At 41.1% G+C, this 20450-nt stretch overlaps 1 protein-coding gene across 1 annotated transcript in view; it reads left to right on the plus strand.

Annotated features, from left to right (window-relative positions):
* The window catches only part of TMEM52B (transmembrane protein 52B), a gene marked incomplete at both ends in the record, with an annotated part of 73431 nt that overhangs the window by 45709 nt on the left and 7272 nt on the right, over window positions 1-20450 (plus strand). The window contains one exon of the mRNA XM_081316280.1: window positions 2628-2794. Within this exon, the coding sequence (XP_081172406.1) occupies window positions 2628-2794 (167 nt within the window). The remainder of the gene's footprint in view (window positions 1-2627; window positions 2795-20450) is intronic.

Raw genomic sequence — 20450 nt, forward strand, 5'->3', positions numbered from 1 at the left:
CTCAAAGATTTCCAAAAAAAATTGTCCAACGATTACTGTATCCTCTTTCCAAAAAAAAATTTACAAGCCGAAACTGCAAGAGTGGGCATTACATTTCACACCCACCCCCCCTTCCTCAGACCAGAATTCTAAGCAGAAAAAAATGGTTAAAATGACCAGCCCCCCCTTCTCTCTCTCTCTCTCTCTCTCTCTCTCTCTCTCTCTCTCTCTCTCTCTCTCTCTCTCTCTCTCTCTCTCTCTCTCTCTCTCTCTCTCTCTCTCTCTCTCTCTCTCTCTCTCTCTCTCTCTCTCTCTCTCTCTCTCTCTCTCTCTCTTCTCTCTCTCTCTCTCTCCAGGGGAGGGGGGGAAGAGAAAGAGACAGGAGTAAAAGAAATTTTACAAAAATCTCACCACTAAATTTTTTTGCTGTCCTTCACATGCATTTTCCATAAATTCTCACACACATTGTCCATGAAACTTGTCTCATTGGTTTTTTTTTTACTTTTACAACAATAAAATCTGCAATTTACTATTCTTTTCACACCAGGGACTGGTGGGGGTGAGTGATGTTTGAAGGCTAACACACACATTTACATATCAGCAAATTAACTCATTCACTTCCATTCTGACTGCTTGCATAAACAATTTCACATACAAAAATTTCATTTCATACTTTCTCCAGACAAACCATAAATTGTTAAATAAGGCCTTTTTGTTTGGTGTTATCAGAGAGGATTTTGACCCTCTTCCAAGTCTTGGAAATAACACAGAACAACACAGACAGACATATATACACAGATACTATTAAAACAACATTTATTTAGACATATGGCTTGTCTTACAAGAGGTGAGAAAAATCATGAGGTGATTCCAACCGAACATGGTTTCTATAGGGCCCTTTAACCATCTCCTATTTTTCTCACCATTCCAAGTCCAAGCTTAATGTTCCAAATGTCCAAATATATATATAACAAAACAAAACACACATATCAATTTGGGGTTTTAGGCCAAAACAGGTCTCCCCTTTTAATTAAAAGGGGGAAAACATTTATGGTTACCTCCAATTTATCCCACCAATTTCAAAAGACAGTGGGGAAAGACTAAAAGGAATTTTGAACCTAGGGTCTTTTGCAGGTGTAAAGGGGGAGGGGAAAAGTAGCACCCTCCTCACCTCACCTTTGACAAAGGGAATTGAATAGTCCAAAGAGCTAGATTAAAAGAAAAAGATAGAAGAAAAACTTGCTTTTATTTCTTTGAATTTTCTTTTCTTTAGGTTTACAACAACAACAACTACAACAATTGCCCATCTTCTTTGAGAGTTTCCCTGATTATGGTTCCCTGAGGTTCTCGATCTTATGGCCACTCAAAATTTTCAACACCAGTTCGCTTCCCTTCAGGCTGTCCTTTCCCCTCGCGGGTTAAGGAAATGCAACCTTTCAGGTCCGCACTCGCTTTGGACTTACCAGTGTTCCCAGAACACAGCCCATCACACTCACACAGCCATTATCGCAGAAACCTCCCACAATCGCTCTCCTGATCACCCAGGTACAATTGCATGCTTCCCTCCTTCGGGGCAAAAGTTTCTTACCTGGGCCAGTGCACTGGGTTGCCTGGTCCTGGGCCTCAGTTATTGACTCTCTTCCTTTTTCCTGTTCTTTGATTTTGTAGACCAGAATTGTTAATTTAGTTTGGCTCGGAGCCTGCAATGGGAAGCTAGATCTCAGACAACTCCAGGCAGTTGAAATCAACAGGCACGCCCCTGGACTTTACTGAGAACAGCTCGCCCCAAGAGGCTCTTTCAAGCCCCACGTTTGGTCGCCAAGATTGTGAGATTTAAAAACCCAAAATTTGATACTCACAACTCAAAGACAAGTCTGGTTAACAAAACAAAGATTTATTGAAAAGAAATTGAAAATAATAAAGAAAATAATAAAGAAAGAAAGCGTTTTCAAACGCGGCCTCTTAGACCCTTCCCATTGGATTGGGTTCTAAGAGCAAGTTTCAAAGCAAGTATTTATACTTTTTTTTCTCGATACATGCCCCCCCCTTAAGAAACTTAAGTTAGTCTTTGAAGTCATTTACATTTCTAAAAGATCCTCTTTGAACTTTTACATCCAAAAGACTTATTGTAACAACTTCCTTACATCCGTCACTACACTATCTTGTTTTACTCACCTTCTTGAGGTGATTATCCTTTTTAACATTTCAAAAGAACTTTGTTGATTACCATGTGTGAATTTTCTGTCTAAGCAGGAAATACTGTAGATAGCCCCACATCTTAGTGTTACATTTTATACAATTCATTGGTGTTACATTTGGTACCATTGATAAAAGAATAACTTTTATTTATTTTCCTTTAATTCCAAGGATCCCTCAAATATATATTTCTCACCAGCACCACAGAGAAGGACCGAGCTTAAAGGAAACTTAAATGGAATGTAATTAATGTAACTGAACTGATGAATAGTGATATCAATTTGAGTTAGCTGGAGTTAGCTGTAGGCCTTCTGTAGAAATTAGAACATGTAGAAAATTTTGTCTGTTAGAGAACTTGGTGCATCTCCAGTTTTATAACAATAGTTTGTTAGGCTTTTCCATTATATGAACAGACGGCAAGAGTTCTGATTCTTCTTGTTCTTCATTTGCAGGCTTGTGGTTGCCATTGGTGGGCTCCTCCTTCTCTGTGCCATTGTTTCTGTTTGTGTGAGATGCTACTGCCTTAATTGCCATCCAGGAGAAGATGTTAGTCCTCAACCATATGAGGTTACAGTTATAGCTTTTGATCATGACAATACCCTTCAAAGCACCATCACCTGTGAGTGAAATTACAATTTATTCATCCTGAAGGTTGAAAACAATTGTGCCACTCAGAAGTCTTGCCAAAACAATATACAGAACTTCCCAAATTTTTGAGACAAGTGGGCACCTTTGAAATCCTCAGCGATGTCACGAGTATTTTCAATTAAATGTTTCCTGGGGCTGGCAATTTAGATAATGACTGCCATTGGCATGACAAGTAATAAAATATCTATTTTTATGAGTATGACTAAAAACAAAACCTTTTCAAATAATCAAGGTAAAAATATATTTCAGAGAAAATAAATTAATAACCTAATAAAAATGATATTAGAAGCTAACATTTTTATAATAATAAATAATAAATAGAAGGCTAGAAGAAGCACTTCTGTTGGGTGCCATTAGCAACTATCTGCAAAGACCCTGGAGCTTGTACAAATACATTGGGATCCAAAGTTGACATTCTAGCATTGTTAAATTCATCTGAATCATTACTCTACCATTTAAGTTCTATTGAACAACCTCTCTGCCCTTCGGTCATGAATAAACATTACATATAAAGCATTGAAAAGGACAAGACTTTTAAATCAAACTGTTGAATTGAATCTCAGTCCCAGTCAGAAGTACTGAATAAGCACTTTTGAATTACTTTGGTAAGATTCAAAGCACATGAAGAGCTTCAAGTAGCTTAGTAGAATCTCAAACCTCATTTTATCTTTTGAAAACCTACCAAGAAGATGAGGCAGTGCTACCTTAACAGAATCAATGTAGGAAGAAACTTTGGAGATCTTCTAGTCCAACTCCCTGCTCAAGCTGGAGATCCTATACCATTTCAGACAAATGGCTGTCCAATCTCTTCTTAAAACTTCTAGTGATGGAGAACTCACAACATTTGAAGGCAAGCCATTCCACTGATTAATTGTTCTTACTGCCAGGAAATTTCTCTTTAGTTCTAAGTTGGATTTGTCCTTGATACGTTTCCATCCATTACTTCTTGTCCTATCTTTGGGTGCTTTGTGGAATAAGTTGACCCCTCCTTCCTTGTTATAGCCCTTCAAATATTGGAAGACTACTATCTTGTCATGTCTAGTCCTTCCCTTTGTTAGACTAGACATTCCCAGTGCCTACAAGTATTCATCATATGTTTTAGCCTACAATCCCCTAATCATCTTTGTTCTCTTCTCTGCACTTTCTAGAGTCTCAACATGTTTTTTCCCCCAGAAATAGATGTTGTATTTCAAGTGAAACCTTACAAAAGCAATATAAGGCAATACTAACCATGTCCTCTTGATATTATCCCTCTATTGATGCAGCCTAGGACTGCATTGGCTTTTTTAGCAGTTGCAGCACACTGCTGACTCATGCTTAAGTGGTTGTCCACTAGGACTCCTAGATCCTTATGTTACAGTTAATGCTTTTGACCCAGGTACCACCTGTTCTATACCTGTGCACATCATTTTTCTTGCCTAAGTACTTACTTTTTTCACCACTGAATTGCATTGTGTTGGATAGAGCTCAATGTTCAAGTCTGTCAAGATTCTTCTGAATCTTGGCTATTTCCCTGAGCTTGGTGTTGTCTGCAAATTTGATGAGATCCCGTTCTATCCCTTCATCTAATTTTTTTATGAAGATATTGAAAAATACTGGGCCTAAGTTATTTCTAACTATCTCTGTGCAAAACCCAAATCTCATCTTCCGCTGGATTCTGCCATTCCCAAGGGGGAGAGGAAACAAGCAAGGGGCTTTATTGCTTTCAGTTCCTTCATTAAATATAATCTTTTGTTTATTACACCTCTCTGTATCCATTACAATGTAAACCAAATTGCTTTCTTACTAGGCATTCTCTCTGAACTTACCGGGCAACTAGAAAAGGGGGTGGGGGGAAGAATTACAACTCTCTGGGATCTGGTATTGATGTCAGGCTGATTCACCTGTAGTTTCCTAGATCCATTTTTCCATTTTTTGAAGATTGAAACCACATCAGCTCTTTTCCAGGCCTTTGATAATCCCCCAGTGCTGCAGAATCTTTGAAAGATATGGTTCAGTGGTTCCAAAATAACTTCTGCCAGCTGCTCCAGAATGCTGGGATATAATCCACTTGATACTGGTGATTTAAACTTGTATACAGTTCATAGATGTTGTCTTATCATTTTTTGCCTATTTTATCTTGCATTCCATAATCAATCTTTTATGGTACTATTTTTGTTAGATTGGAATATTTTTTTCTTTTGTGTAAAGAGAGGCACAAAAAGTGAATTAAACAGTTGTGCATTCTTCCTGCTGCCCATTAACTCCTTGCCATCTTCTCCCATTACCACACTGAGCATTTCCTTGACTATTTTTTTACATGTTGAAAGAAACGTTTTAAAATTATTTTTGACATTTGTTGCAAAACCTAATTTGCAATAGTGGCAAATATCTGTAGCTTGCATGTAGGATGATGATCAAGGGTCATTCTCTGAGCTTGTGGGTTTGGTTTTCCAAATGTTTCATTAACGGGCTAGGTAATATCTTCAGCCATGTTTAGGGGATATCAGTGCCAGTGTTCTTCAGGTGTGGATGTGTTAACTGAGGGTCTGTGATGGGTGTTGTGATGGGTCAGATGTGAATAATCAGTGAGATGCTTGTGATGGGGAAATTACATCAGGTCAGGGTCATTGGGAGATGAACTTCTAGGGGGTTGCGTAGGTTGGTGTAGGGTTGGTGCTGTCTCTGGTTGGCTGTGCAGTTGATTTAGATTCTGAGGGGTTTGTAGGCTGGTTGTAGGTCAATGTATCTGTTGATGGAATTGCTTGTGGAATGCCAAGCTTTGATGAAACTCACGAGAATGGTGGGTGGTAGCATGGCTGATGATTTTAGAGATTCTTCAATCGAACTGCTGTTGTTTGGTATTGGTGTGGGTAAAGATTAAGGATTTGGCATCATAGCATTTAACTGATCCTGGTTTTTAACTGATGTTTGTCCCATGTTGCAAATGTTATAGTTGATTTTGTAGATTACATTATTTCTTTCATCCTTCTGTATCTTGCCTTTGGTTCTGGATAATTCTGGTGGAGTGTGGGCTGTGTATTTGTGGGCTTTTGCTATTTCTAGGGTTTGGAAAATTCTGGCTTTCATTTCTGACACCCCTTTTGGGTATGGTAGGGTTAGATTTTTGTGTGGTGGTCAGCTATGTGTGTAGTGTGGTTTGGGTGCTGTGTCTCAGAATATGAAGATTTTTGGATAGCCATTATGGAGAAAGACACAAGCAGCTATTTCTTTTCTTCTTTTCTTAGTGTTGTCGTTGCTGCAGTGTATCCTGGCCCTTCTGAAGAGGGTCTGGACACAGCTTCTTTTGTCTTCAGTGGGATGGTTGCTTTCAAAGCTGAAGATCTGGTCCTTGTGTGTATGTTTGGGGTACTATTATGCCCCTGTCAGAGCCTGAATCTGCTGAGGAAAATGAGCTGGAACTGGAGTGGACAGAGGTCGAGGGAGAGGTGTCTGTGGCTTCAGAGGAATGTGGGGAACAGCATACTGAGGCAGGCCAGTGCCTTTCAGGATTGGGACAGGATGAACATGAAAGACAGAGCTAAGGTAAGGAGCAAGGGCCGCCCCCTCTTGATCCTAAAGCACAGAGAGTGGAGAGAAGGAGGGAACAATGCAGGCAGGCTCAACTACTCGTGAAGAAAGTGCTTCACCCCTCCCCACAAGGCACACCTGGAGACTATCAAAACCCATTCTTATTTCATTTCTATCTATCCCCTCTGACCCAAAATCAAATCTCACCCTTCCCTGGGTTCTGCCATAATCCCAAGGGGGAGGGGGGATGTGCCCATGGGTTTATTGCCTCTGCTTCCTCTGTCTGCTACAATGTAACTTTTTGCTTTGGTTTATTGCCTCTGTGTCCTCTATCCGCTACAATGTAACAATTTGCTTTCTGCGTTATCTCTCTCTGAACTTTATCTCCCTAAAGTGTTAGCTAGAACAAGGGAGGAAATAAGGAATGTAACCTCAGTGCCTGGTTTATTTCTATGCTCTTAGAGGAATGTGTGAAGAAGCCACCGACCATCACTGCGTGAACTGGAGATGGGCCAATGGTATCTCCCTTTTTCCCACGATGGACCTAACACCTGGGGATTGGCCATCCCATACCGGCCAGGCAGACTATGGAGTGGGCTCTTGCTTGGGGATTCTTTAGTCTATTGCTCTGCACGGAAAATCTCATATGCTGTCTATTATGTTTGCTATCAACTACTCTTAATAAAAGTTCCTGTTGGGAGACTTCTGGGTGGCAAGGCTCCGTCGATGGCGGTCATTTTTGACCGTCAGCCCCGCTGTTCCGTTTAAACTGTGAAAACAGCAATGATCAGCTGTTTCACGGTTTGGGAATCCCCCCTTTGGGAGAAGAAGGGGGTGAGTATTCAGGTAGAGGGAGAGCTCCCCTAGACCCCCAGAACTTAATCTGGGGGTTGAAGGGTGAGAGCTCCCTCGGAGCCTGAATTAACTCCGGACTCGGGGACTCTTCTGTTTCAAGGCTTTGAAACAGAACAGGACGCTGCAACCATCCCTGCTTTCAACATTGTATTTTGGATTACTTGGACGCAGGCAGAGCTGAGCGGGAAAATACAGAAACAGCAAGTATATGATCTTTAACTCCGGTTTAACTTAAAAGAAAGGGAGGAAGATGGCACCGGAATAACTTCTGAGAGAAAGCGTGAAGAACAAAAGAATAAGGAAAATAAAATAAAAGCAAGGGGGAAGACAGAAAGTGGATTTTTAAAAGTTGTAAAAGACTTTGTTTAAAACATCTGAAGTTGGCTTAAAAGTGATTTAAAAGATTTGGCTATTTGACAGTGAAGCAACAAAGTTGCAATTAGTGTGGAAAAGTGAAAGTAAGAAATGAAAGCTAATTGGGTGTTAAAATGGCTTCCAAACCACCTAGATTTCCCGTCTCTAAAAGCACAGGGGCATCACCAGTTCAACAGTCTGGACTTCAATCACTGATGCCATCCCCTGCAGCATCTGCACCCACATTAACATTGAAAGATTTACAAGATGCTCTAAAACTTCAATCTGAGCAAATATCTGAGCTCATTAATGAGAAAAATAAAGAAATACAAGAGGATATTTTGATGGCATTTCAGGGACTGACAGTCTGTATTGAGAACCTGGATGATCGTGTGGAAAAAGTTAATCAAAATAATTTGATATTGGAAGCTAAAGTAAGTGAAGCTGAGAATAAAATGGAAAAAAGTGATGATGAGATGGTGATGATACAATATAGAGACATGGAGTTTGCTTTGAAGATTAGAGGCCTGAAAGAAAATCCACAAGAAAATTTGGAAGAAATAGTGGCAAAAGCTGTGGCTCCTATTTTGGGTTGGCAAGTTGAAGATGTTATATTGGAAATAGATAAAATATTTTGTGTCAACTCTTGGATTGCTAGGCAAAGAAAATTGCCAAGGGATGTGGTTGTTTATTTTACAAAGAGAACGATCAGAAATGCAATTATTCAAGCTTTTTATAACAACAAAGTGGCTGATCAAGAGGTTTTAATCCTGAAAGAAATCCCACCAAAAAGTTTAAGAAGAAGGAAAGAATTTGTTTTTCTGGCAGATGAATTAAAAAAATGACAGATTCAGTTTAGATGGGAGATACCAACCGGGATAGTGGTGAATTATGTTGGTACAAGGTATCATCTTAATACAGTTCTCAAGGCACGAGACTTTTATCGTAATATACTGAAGGCAGGGTCACTGCCATCCCCAGAAATTAAAATGAGAGAGGAAAAATAAGTGCGACAGATACAATTGGAAGGTACACAGCGAGATGAAGAAATCATCTCGCTGATTTCAAAAGAAGCACAGCAAACTTTGGAAATTGCACAGCCCTTGGTCTCATTAGAAGAACCAAGGGCCCAAAGAGTGACATGAGCTGCGACTAGATGCAAGGAACAACAACAACAACAGAAACAATATTCTACAATTACAACTCAAGAATCTACTAATACAGAGGCAGTGGGAGGAGCGAGACCAAAGAAGCAGATGTTTGTGAATCTGCAAGACACGCTCCAAAAGCTTCAAGTCGCAAAAGTTGGAGACAAAGTTTCTGACATGGAATGTTAATGCTTTAAATTCACCGCAAAAGAGAAAGAAAATATTTCAGTACCTGAAACAATTTAAAAATGATATTATATGCTTGCAGGAAACGCATATTCGTGTAGCTGATCAAAAATATTTGATAAACTCTAGATTGGGTATACAGAAAAGAAAAATGGTGTAGTCATTTATGTGAAGAAGAATCTGACAGCCAACCTAATTAAAGCAGATAAACAAGGAAGATATGTTATAATTGAACTCTTAATAGAAGAAAAGAAGATACTTTTGATTGGACTATATGCACCTAATCAACAGCAATGAAACATGGATGAAAGAGATTTTACTTTTTTTCTGATAGACATCAATCCTTTTCCAGGATTGATTTTGTATTAACTAGTAATGATTTTTTTTCTAGGGTTAAGAAGATCAAGATATGTCCAAGATATGTCGATTACAGAAGAGTTGACTTTAAAGTTTTTTGATTTGGGATCCTTGGTTAATTTGGAAAACTATTTGTAAGAATGTTATATCATGGAATGGATAAAATGGATGGAGTTTATTTAGGATAAGTATAGGGTTGAGAAGGGTTTTTTTTTTTTTCTTTTTCCTTTTTTTTGTTTTTAATATATGTTTAATACTATTAAGGTTTGTTCCATTCTATATAAGCTAGAGAGTGTCCTTTTCTTATTCTAGTTTTTTTTTTTTTTATATATATGTTTAATATTGTTAAGGTTTGTTTTATCCTATATAAGCTAGAGAGTGATGGATTTTAGAATTTATAGTTGTTAGTATATGGTTGCTTAGGTTTGCTTTTTTTTATATATATATACCTTGTATTCAGCTCTGGGAAGTAGGGGGGGGGAGGGGGGGAGGTAGGGGGGGGAGGAGGGAGGGGGGAGGAGGGGAGGTAGGGGGGGAGGAGGGAGGGGGAAGGGGGGTTTTCAAGGGAAAATTGTATTTTAAAACTTTTCAATAAAAAAAAAAAAAAAAAAAAAAAAAAATAAGTACAGAAATTAAGATAAGAATAAAATTGAAATCATCTGTGAAATAAATTAAAATTAAAAATAAATTAAAAATTGTAAATATAAAAAAAAAAAAAAAGATAAAAATAAAATATATAGAATAAAAAAAAACAAAAAAAAATGAAAAATAATAAAGATATGTCCAAGAACCTTATCAGACTACAGTCCAGTATGGATGGAATTGGACAAGGGGAAGGGAGATAGGAGATCTTGGAGGTTAAATGAAAATTTGTTTAGATATAAATAAAATTTGGAAGAATGTAAAAAACAAATGAAAGAATTTTTTGTTATAAATATACATAAGGGTACACCCATTGAATTTTTTTTAATCCCATTTATATCCCGCCCTTCTTTGAAGACTCAGGGTGGCTTACAATTTAAAGCACAAATCAATGTGCTTAGCAATAGCCTTCATTCTATGTATATGCCTGCTTATTAGGGCTTTCGCCCCCCCCATTATCAGACCTCTGAAAAGTATAAGCATGCATAGGTACTCAGTACTTGGTTTGGGCCCCTTTTGCAGCAATTACTGCCTCAATGCAGTGTGGCATAGAAGCTATCAGCCTGTGGCCTTCAGCTCTTCTGCATTGTTCGGTCTTATGTCTCTCATCTTTCTCTTGGCAATGCCCCATAGATTCTCTATGGGGTTCAGGTCAAGCAAGTGTGCTGGCCAGTCAAGCACAGTAATCCCATGGTCATTGAACCAGATTTTGGTGCTTTTGGCAGTGTGGGCAGGTGCCAAGTCCTGCTGGAAAATGAAGTCAGCATCCCCATAAAGCTCGTCTGCGGAAGGAAGCAAGAAGTGCTCCAAAATCTCCTGGTAGATGGCTGCATTGACCCTGGACTTGATGAAGCACAGTGGACCAACACCAGCGGATGACATGGCTCCCCAAATCAACACAGACTGTGGAAACTTCACACTGGACTTCAAGCATCTTGCAGTGTGTGCCTCTCCATTCTTCCTCCAGTCTCTGGGTCCTTGGTTTCCAAATGAGATGCAAAAGTTGCTCTCATCAGAAAAGAGGACTTTGGACCACTGAGCAACAGACCAGGTCTGTTTTTCTTTAGCCCAGTTAAGACGCTTCTGACATTGTTTGTTGTTCAGGAGCGGCTTGACAAGAGGTATACGACATTTGAAGCCCATGTCCAGGATTTGTCTGTGTGTGGTGGCTCTTGATGCACTGACTCCAGCCTCAGTCCACTACTTGTGAAAGTCCCCAACACTTTTGAATGGCCTTTTCCTGACAATCCTTTCCAGGCTGCAGTCATCCCTGCTGCTTGTGCACCTTTTTCTTCCACACTTTTCCCTTCCACATAACTTTCTATTAATGTGCTTTGATACAGCACTTTGGGAACATCCAACCTCTTTTGCAATTACGTTTTGAAGCTTTCCCTCCTTATGGAGGGTGTCAATGATGGTTTTTGGCACAACTGTCAGGTCAGCAGTCTTCCCCATGATTGTGATTCCTACTGAACCAGACTGAGAGACCATTTAAAGGCCCAGGAACCCTTTGCAGGTGTTATGGCTTAATTAGCTGATTAGAGTGGACACTTTGAGCCTAGAATATTGCACCTTTTCACATTATTCTAATTTTCTGAGATTGTGGATTTGGGGTTTTCATGAGCTGTAAGCCATAATCATCACAATTATGACAAATCACCGCTTGAACTATCTTGCTTTGCATGTAATGAGTCTATCTCATATATTAGTTTCCCCTTTTAAGTTGCATTACTGAAATAAATGAACTTTTGCACGATATTCTAATTTTTCACCTGTAGGTTCTCCCTTAGTACCTTGTTGATTAATTGGATAAATACTGCGGGGGCCCCTTGTAATCCAAATGGCAAGACTTTGAATTGGTAGCACCCCATTGGGCAATTAAATACAGTTTTCCATTCATCCCCTTCCTTAATTCTAACACGGTAATACGCTTCCCTTACATCTAGTTTAGTAAAAAAAATTCCTTTCAAGAGGTGTGATAACATGTCCTTCATGAGGGGTAAGGTATAGGTTGCTTTCACTGATTGTGTTCAATAGGCGATAGTCCATGCATAAGCATAAAGAGCTGTCTTCTTCTTTCTAAAGAAGACCGGAGCGGCCACTTTAGGCTGGCTCAATGAACCCCCTTTCTAGGTTTTTCTTTATGAATCTTTCCATTTGAATGAATGAATGAACCTTTATTGTCAAAGTACAACCATGTATACATTGAGATTGACTGAGCCTCCCTTCATGCCCCCACCCCCCAACTTACAGTGACACAAACCCTCCATCTTATTACACCATGTGAACTAATTGCACAACACACCGGCCTCACAAGTCAATTATGCATAAAATTTATAAAAATTATTTCCCATTCAAAAGCCTAACAGCCCATGGATAAAAGCTGTTTTTCAGCCTGTTGGTGCGGCTGGCTATACTCCTATATCTCCTACCTGATGGTAGGAGAGTAAAGAGATACCGTCCAAGGTGTGAGTCATTCCTCCTTCTCCTTTGGGCTCATGGAGTATAATCTGGGCTTTAGGAGTTTTGCCCCAGGCTTGTATTCTATGGCACAGTCCGTGGGTTGGGGGGTAGGGGGAAAGCTCATCCACCCTCTCCTCGCTGAAAACTTCAGCAAGATATCTGCATTCCTCTGGTATTTCAGGTAGCCCCTTTTCTTCTCCCATGAATGCTTTTCCATTCTTAAATTTTGTTGATCTCCTTGGGGTTTTCAGTCCGTAGGGTCCCCCTACAGGAAGTTGATTTCTGCTGTCCTCCAATTTACCTAGGAGTTCCATTTCTTTAACCATTCCATCCCTAGAATCATTGGGCATTCCATGCCTGGGGTCACTACGAACATTATGTCTTCCTCATGGTTCCCCATGGATAGGTGGACTGGTAAAGTGGCTAGGGTAGCTGGCACCCCCCGTGTTATGGACCCATCTAACTGGCCAAATGAGATTGGTTGTTCTAGCCTCCTCAATGGAATGCCCAGATTCCCCACTAGTGTCGGGCTAATGAGACAGCAGGTGCAACCAGAGTCTATTAATGCTTTCACCTTGACAGCTTCGGGCATGGAGGGAATTAATCTACTTCACTGTCTTGAGGATGGGTGCGATGCGTCTACTTACCAGGGGTTTGCCCTCTGAGCTGTCATCTGAGGTGTCCACCAGACCTGCAGTGTAGGCTTGAGTTCCTTCCCTGCATTGTGCAGGGGTTGGGGATTCCACAGCCTCTACCACTCTCATGGCGGATTCTTTTGATTTTGCTGGGGACTTCCCAGATTTGCTGGCCAGTGATCTGTCTGGGTTGTGCTGAGGGGCTTTCAAGCAGCATTCTATGACCCGATGCCCCTCTCTCCCGAATTTGAAACAGCCCGTTGGCTTCTTGGCCATTGCTGGTGGCTTCGCTGACTCGCGCATTGGCTCAAGTGGTGAGCGGCTCCATTATTTTCCTCGGCGGTGCCTCTTCAATAGGTAGATCTCTGCTTTCTCTGCCAGGATGTACCATTCGTTGTGTTGCTGTGGGTCCCCCTGGAGCAGACAGGCATCATATAGTTCGTAATTTAGGCCATCTTTGAAATGGCTAAGGAGGATATCTTTTGGCCAGTTCAGCTTGCTGGCAATGGCCCGGAATTCTTGCATATATTCAGCTACCGGGCATCTGCCTTGCCTCATCAAGCTTTGTGATCATCCAGGGGGTCCTCAAATTGCCTTCTCAGAGATGACACAAAACGGTTGAAGTCGTTGAGCTCTGGGGCATTGGAGTCATGCAAATTCACCACACAGTCTGCGGCCGGTCCATCCAGAGCAGATTGCATGATCTGGATATGGGCTTGTCGCTGGGGATGTGCCGGCCATATTCTTCCATATAGTTGAGGACTTGGGTTAGGAAAAACCCCAAGCGTGTCAGCTCCCCCTTGAATTTTGCATCTAGTGGTGGGAGTCTTTGAATGGATCGGTGCCTTTGTTGTCGGTGGTATTGTCTTCCATCCAGATCACCATCTGCAGTTCAGCAGGAGGTGAGAGCTGCTGAAATCAGTGGACTGGATCAGTGGACATCCCCATGACTGCAGGTTCCAATTCCCCCTCAGTGTCTCTCCAACTGCAGGTCTGGGTGCTGGTGCGGACATGGGGCTCAGAACTCTCCTTCCCTAGGGAAATGAAGGTTCTTTTCATCAGGTCAATAGTTTTCTCTAGGATCCAGTTCGAGTGCTGTGCCCAACATCCTTCCTCTTCACTTATGTGCTGGGATCTTTCCATCTCCTGCTTCCATTCTGGTTGGTTGGGCCCCCATCTCAGGGTCACCTTTCTTGATTTGTTTTCCCACTCACTTTTCTTTCCAATGCCCACTGACATTTCAGATCCCGACAGCTGGCAGGTTTTATGTCGGGGAAATGGCTCCCTCTCTGGGAGAGTTTCTCCCTTCCCTCAACAAATTTGTGAGGGGCATGGCTATTTGGCCAAATGCGGGGATGAATTGGTGGTAGAAATTTGCAAACCCCAGGAAACTTTGCAATTGCTTCCATGTGCGGGGGGTGGTGCCCACTCTAATACTGCCCTGACCTTCTCAGGGTCCATTTCGATGCCCTCTGGAGATATGTGATATCCCAGGTAGTCAATTTTTTCCTGATGGAATTCACACTTCGATAGTTTAGCATATAAATGAGCAGCTCACAACTTTTTCAGGACTGCTCTGACTAGTTTGATATGTTCCTCTTTGGTTTCTGTGAAGATAAGAATGTCATCGAGGTAAACCAGGACCCCCTTATATAGGTGCTCTCTTAGCACGTCATTAATTAATTCCATGAAGACTGCGGGGGCCCCTTGCAGTCTGAATGGCAATACTTTGTATTGGTAGCACCCCATTGGGCAGTTGAATGCAGTCTTCTATTCGTCTCCTTCCTTAATCCTAATACGGTAGTATGCTTCCCTCAGGTCTAGTTTGGTAAAAATCCTACCTTTCAATAGGTGAGATACCATATCCTTCATTAGGGGAAGGGTGCACAGATTACATTCACTAATTGTGTTCAGATTACGGTAATCCACACACAAGCGAAAAGAACCATCTTTCTTCTCCCTGAACAGAACCGGGGTGGCCACTTTGGGTTTGGCCAGGTCAATAAATCCTCTTTCTAAGTTTTTCTTTATGAATCTTTCCATTTCTGCCATTTCCCTTGGGCTCATGGCATACATCCTGCGTTTTGGGAGCTTTGCTCTGGGCTTGAATTCTATGGAGCAGTCTGTGGGGTGGTGGTGGGGAAGCTCATCTGCCCTCTCCTCACTGAAAACCTCAGCAAGGTCCCTGTATTCCTCCAGTATCTCTGGTAACCCCTTCTCTTTCCCCACTGCTGCTGTCTCCTCTCTTTGGGTTGGGGTTTTTTGGGGTTTTACATTTGCCTGCTCCCCTTTTGGGAAGTTGGGTTCTGCTGTCCTCCAGTTTATCCCAGGGTTCCATTTCTTCAGCCATTCCACTCCCAAAATCATTGGGCATTCCATGCCTGGGGCCACTATAAATGTTATGTCTTCCTCATGAGACCCCAGGGATAGGTGAATTGGTACTGTGGCTAGGGTAGCTGGTCCCCCCCTGCTATAGATCCATCTAATTGACTGAAGGAGATTGGTTGTTTTAGCCTCCTCACTGGGATGCTCAGTTCCTCCACCAGTGTTGGGCTGATGAGGTAGCAGATGCAGCCAGAGTATCAGAGCTTTTATTTCGATGGCTTTAGGTATAGAGGAAGCTAATATAGTCACTGTCTTAAGTATGGGTGGAAGGGGTCCACTTACCAATGGTTCTCCCTCTGAGCTGTCTTCTGAGGTGTCCACCGACCCTGCGGTGTAGGCCGGAGTCCAATCCCAGGTTTTGGCAGGAATTGTGGACTCTACAGCCTCTGTCCCCTTCATGGAAGATTCTTTTGGGTTGCCTTGAGGCTTCTCCAGCTTTTTGGAAGACAATGCCTCTGTTTTGCGTGGAGGGGCTTTCGAACGACATTCTGCAGCACGGTGGCCCTCTCTCCCACAATTGAAACATCCCTTTGATTTTTTAGCCATGGCCGGTGGGTTTTCCCCCTCATGTGTTTGCTCGAGTGGCAGGCGGCCCCATGGTTTTCTTCTGCGTTGTCTCTTCAATAGGTCTATTTCCACTTCCTCTGCCAGGACATACCAGTCGTTGAGATGGTAGGGGTCTCCTCGAGGCAGGGAAGTGTCATACAGGTCGTAGTTTAGACCGTCTTTGAAATGGCTGAGGAAGATGTCTTCTGGCCAGTTCAGCTTGCTGGCAATGGCTCGGAATTCTTGGGTATATTCGGCCACTGTTCGCCTGCCCTGCCTCACCATTTTGATTCTCTCCCGGGCCTTCCGGTCAGCCAAAGGGTCCTCGAACCGTCGCCTCAAGGATGACATGAATCGGTTGAAGTCATTGAGTTCTGGGGTGTTGGAGTCATGCAGGTTCACCACCCAGTCTGCAGCCGTCCCATCCAGGGCGGATTGCACAATTCAGATGTGGGTTTTGTCACTGGGGATGTCCCGTCTGTATTCTTCCATGTAGCTGAGGACTTGGGTTAGGAAAAATCCCAGTCGTGATGGCTCCCCCTTGAACTTTGCTTCCAGGGGTGGGAATCTTTGACTGGAGCATTGTCTGTGTCATGGAGGGTATCGCTCCTCATCTTGATCCCCATCTGTGGGTCTGGGGGGGTACCGCTGAGTCAGCGACTCCTGTACCATTGGACGGCCCTGGGGTTTCAGGTGTTGGATCCCTTCTGTTACCCCTCCAGTTGCGACCCCAGGTGTTGCATCAGTTGCAGTTTCCAGCTCTCTCCTACCTTAGTGAGCTCAGGGTTGCTTTCATCAAGTCAATAGCTTTTTCCAGAATCCGTTCTTCCTCACTGGCGTGCAGGGAGCTCTCCATCTCTTGTTTCCATTCTGGTTGGTGGTCGCTCCGTCTCAGGGTCACTTCTCCCAAAGCCTTTTCCCACTCACTTTTCCTTCCAACGCCCATCGACCACCGGGGTTTTCGTTCGTGCTGCTCCATCGTTTCCTCCCAGGAGGAATATGACGCTTCAGCTTCCCACTGTTTCTGGGAATTCAGCTGGGAGGAAGACTCCTTCTCCGTGCGGCTTCCCTCCTCTCTTGCTTCATCATCAGACATCATATTTATTTGCAAAGTCCCCCGGTAAGGTTGACTTTCAGTGCAAGTCCTGTCTAATGTCAGGACCCACCCCAAACCATGTCTTAGGAAGAAAAACTCTTGGAGCCAAATCTTAGTCCAAAAGAAATCTTTACTATGACATGCTTGGTTGTAGGAATACAAGACAGGACTTAATATTGTTCTACAAACTAAACCCTTATAAAGAGTTCCCTGTTCAACCCCCCCTTAACCCCATTTGGTCAGTCCCCCATCATTTACCTCGTATCATCCCTCTTGTGGGAAAAAGGAACTTAGGTCCTTTTATGTTTATTGCTCTCTTCTGTGACACAAGCCAGATGCTCCTACCCTAACCCCCCTTTTGTTCCCCCAGTTCAAAAGGCTTCTCTTTTCCTTTGAAATGCCTAATACAGGCTCAATACACATTTGTTCCCTCCTCATCGGGAGATGGCAGGATCCATGGAATAATGTTTTAAACATACATTTATGAATATGATATAAATGGATTCTGACACACGGAGACGTCCTCGGACAAGTGCTGGCTCTTCAGCTTTGAAACGGAGATGAGCACTGGCCCCTAGAGTTGGAAACGACTAGCACTCATGTGCAGGGGAACCTTTACCTGTTTATATAAGAAAATATTAGACCCAAATTATCAATACCTTTGTATAATGGGAGACTTTAATGCAATAGTGGATAGAACCTTGGACTATAAAAGTGCTAAACAAGGATGGAAAGGAGGAAATTTACTTCCTAAAGGAGGAAATTTACTTCCTAAACCATTTTCTGCTAAGTTTGTAAGCCGCCCTGAGTCTTCGGAGAAGGGCGGGATATAAATGGAATTAAAAAATTTTTTTTCCAAAAATGTTAGAAGAACTTAGTATTTTAGATATATGGTGAGAGAAAAACCCAGAGAAACTACAATATACTTTTTGCTCAAATAGACACAAATCATGGTCAAGAATTGACATGATATGGATGTTGTTGGACCTGAAACTGATGATCCAAGAGGCAGAAATTGAAACCAATGACTGGGCAGACCACAATCCAATAAAAATGATATGGAAAGGAATTAAGAAGAAACCTAGATGGTCTCTAAATACATTGATAATGAAGGACAAGGAATTCCTGCAATTAGCAATAAAGGAAATGGAATTCTTCTTTAAAATCAATAAGGAGGAAGAAACATCACTTCAGAACGTTTGGGACACTGCCAAAGCATACTTTAGAGGTCTGGCCATAACTTATATTGCTAAGAAGAACAAAGAAAAGAAATAACTACAATTAAAGCTTAGGGAGCAACTTAGAGAACTAGAACTACAAATACATCGGAAAAACTTCAGAAAAACAGAAAATGCAACTTGCAAGAAAAACAAATCTTCAAACAGTTAAAAAAGTTAAATACTTGGGAATTTATTTAACAGCAAGATGTATAACACTGAAAGAGGACAACTATACAAAACTTTTAAAACAAATAAAACTGGACTTAGAAAAGTGGAAAAATCTCCAACTGTCATTATTGGGGAGAATAGCTACAGTTAACATGAATATTCTACCAAAAATACTTTTTTTATTTCAAACCATTCCGGTAAAACTAGTAAAAGCCTTTTATGATGAATTGAATACCATAATTTTGAAATTTGTTTGGCAAGTGAAAATAGCACAAATCAAAGTGAAATTGCTACAGGACATTAGAGAAAGGGGAGGATTTGGACTTCCAGAGTGGAAATTGTATTACCAAGCAGCTATTTTAACGTGGATTAAAGAATGGATAACACTTAGAGACAAAAGATTACTATACCTAGAGGGGCATGACCTGCAGATTGGCTGGCATGCCTTTCTGTGGTATGGAAAGAATAAAGTACATAGATATTTTCAGACCCATGCTATAAGAAATGCACTTCACTCAGAGTGGGGAAAAATAAAAGAAAAAAATTATACTAAGATACCTGGATAGCTATTAACAATGGAAGCCTTTGCTTACCCAAACTTAATTAACTATGATAAAATTGTAACATATAAAGACCTACTGGATAATGAAGGAAGATTGAAATCTAGACAAGAATTACAACAACAAGGTATTGTCTTACCATGGTGGCCATATCTACAAATTCAATCGAGATACGGAAAAGACATGAAAGCAATGGGGTTCCATAAGGAACAGACAGAACTTGATCTTACATTGTTAAAAACAGATGAAAAACTGATTAAAAAACTTTATAGATTACTTCTTAACTTAAAGATGGAGGAGGAGCAAGTTAAAGAAACAATGATAATATGGGCAAAAAATGCTGGTCATACCATAGAGCTTGAAGAATGGGAAAAGCTATGGGATAGAAATATTACACTAACCAAAGCTGTATCATATAAAGAAAATTTGTATAAAATGGTTTATAGATGGCATATGAAACCAGTAAGACTAGCTAAAATGTTTAAAAATACTTCAAATGTTTGTTGGAAATGTAAACAAAGACCAGGTACTTATTATCATATCTGGTGAACATGTCCTAAAGCAAAAAGGTTCTGGCTTAAGATACATTTATGGTTAGAGAAGATGATTAAAAAACAAATAGAATTTAAACCAGAATTGTTTCTCTTAGGAATGATAGGCCCTAATTATGATAAGGAGAGCGGATACTTAATGTTACATGTATTGACAGCATTGAGAATTATGTATGCCCAATATTGAAAAAATGAAAAGTCACCAACTGAAGAAGTATTAATTAAGAAGATATTGGAATGTGCAGAAATAGATAGATTAACCTTAGAGATTAAAGAGAAAGAGCATTTAGTCTATTATAGAACTTGGAATAAATTTTATCAATGGCTAGATAAACGAGTTAGAGAGAAAGGAATGTGATATGTAACTTTGAATCTTGACTAAGAATGTTATCATACTGTACATTGAAAATTTAGTATTGTGATTGATAATTTATGATATCTATCAATGTTATTGTTAGGCTCATTATCTTTACTTATATATATTTACCCAGACAACATGCTGTTTGCCAAATATTGAATGTTATTGGGGGAAACCCCAATACCTACCCTTACCCTATCCCAAATCCCCATTTCCCTATCTTCCTTTTTAACCCTATAAAACTAATAAAAAATGTTTAAAAAACGAAATCAAACCCAGGGTAAAACTCCCAAAGCCCAGGCTGTACTCCATGAGCCCTAAAGAGACAGAGGAGATGGAAAGATTCATAAATAAAACTTAGAAAGGGGATTTATTGAACCTGCCAAACCCAAAGTGGCCACCCCAGTCCTCTTTAGGGAGAAGAAGGATGGCACTTCGCGTTTCTGCATTGATTACCGCTCTCTGAATGCAATTAGCAAAAGTAATCTATATCCCCTACCCCTCATGAAGGACATGCTATCCCACCTATCGAAAGGAAGGATTTTTTTTTACCGAAGTAGACCTAAGAGAAGCATAATACCGCATTAGGATCA

This window comes from Vipera berus, assembly GCF_964194415.1.
Source record: "Vipera berus genome assembly, chromosome: 2".
Classification (NCBI taxonomy): Eukaryota; Metazoa; Chordata; class Lepidosauria; order Squamata; family Viperidae; genus Vipera; species Vipera berus.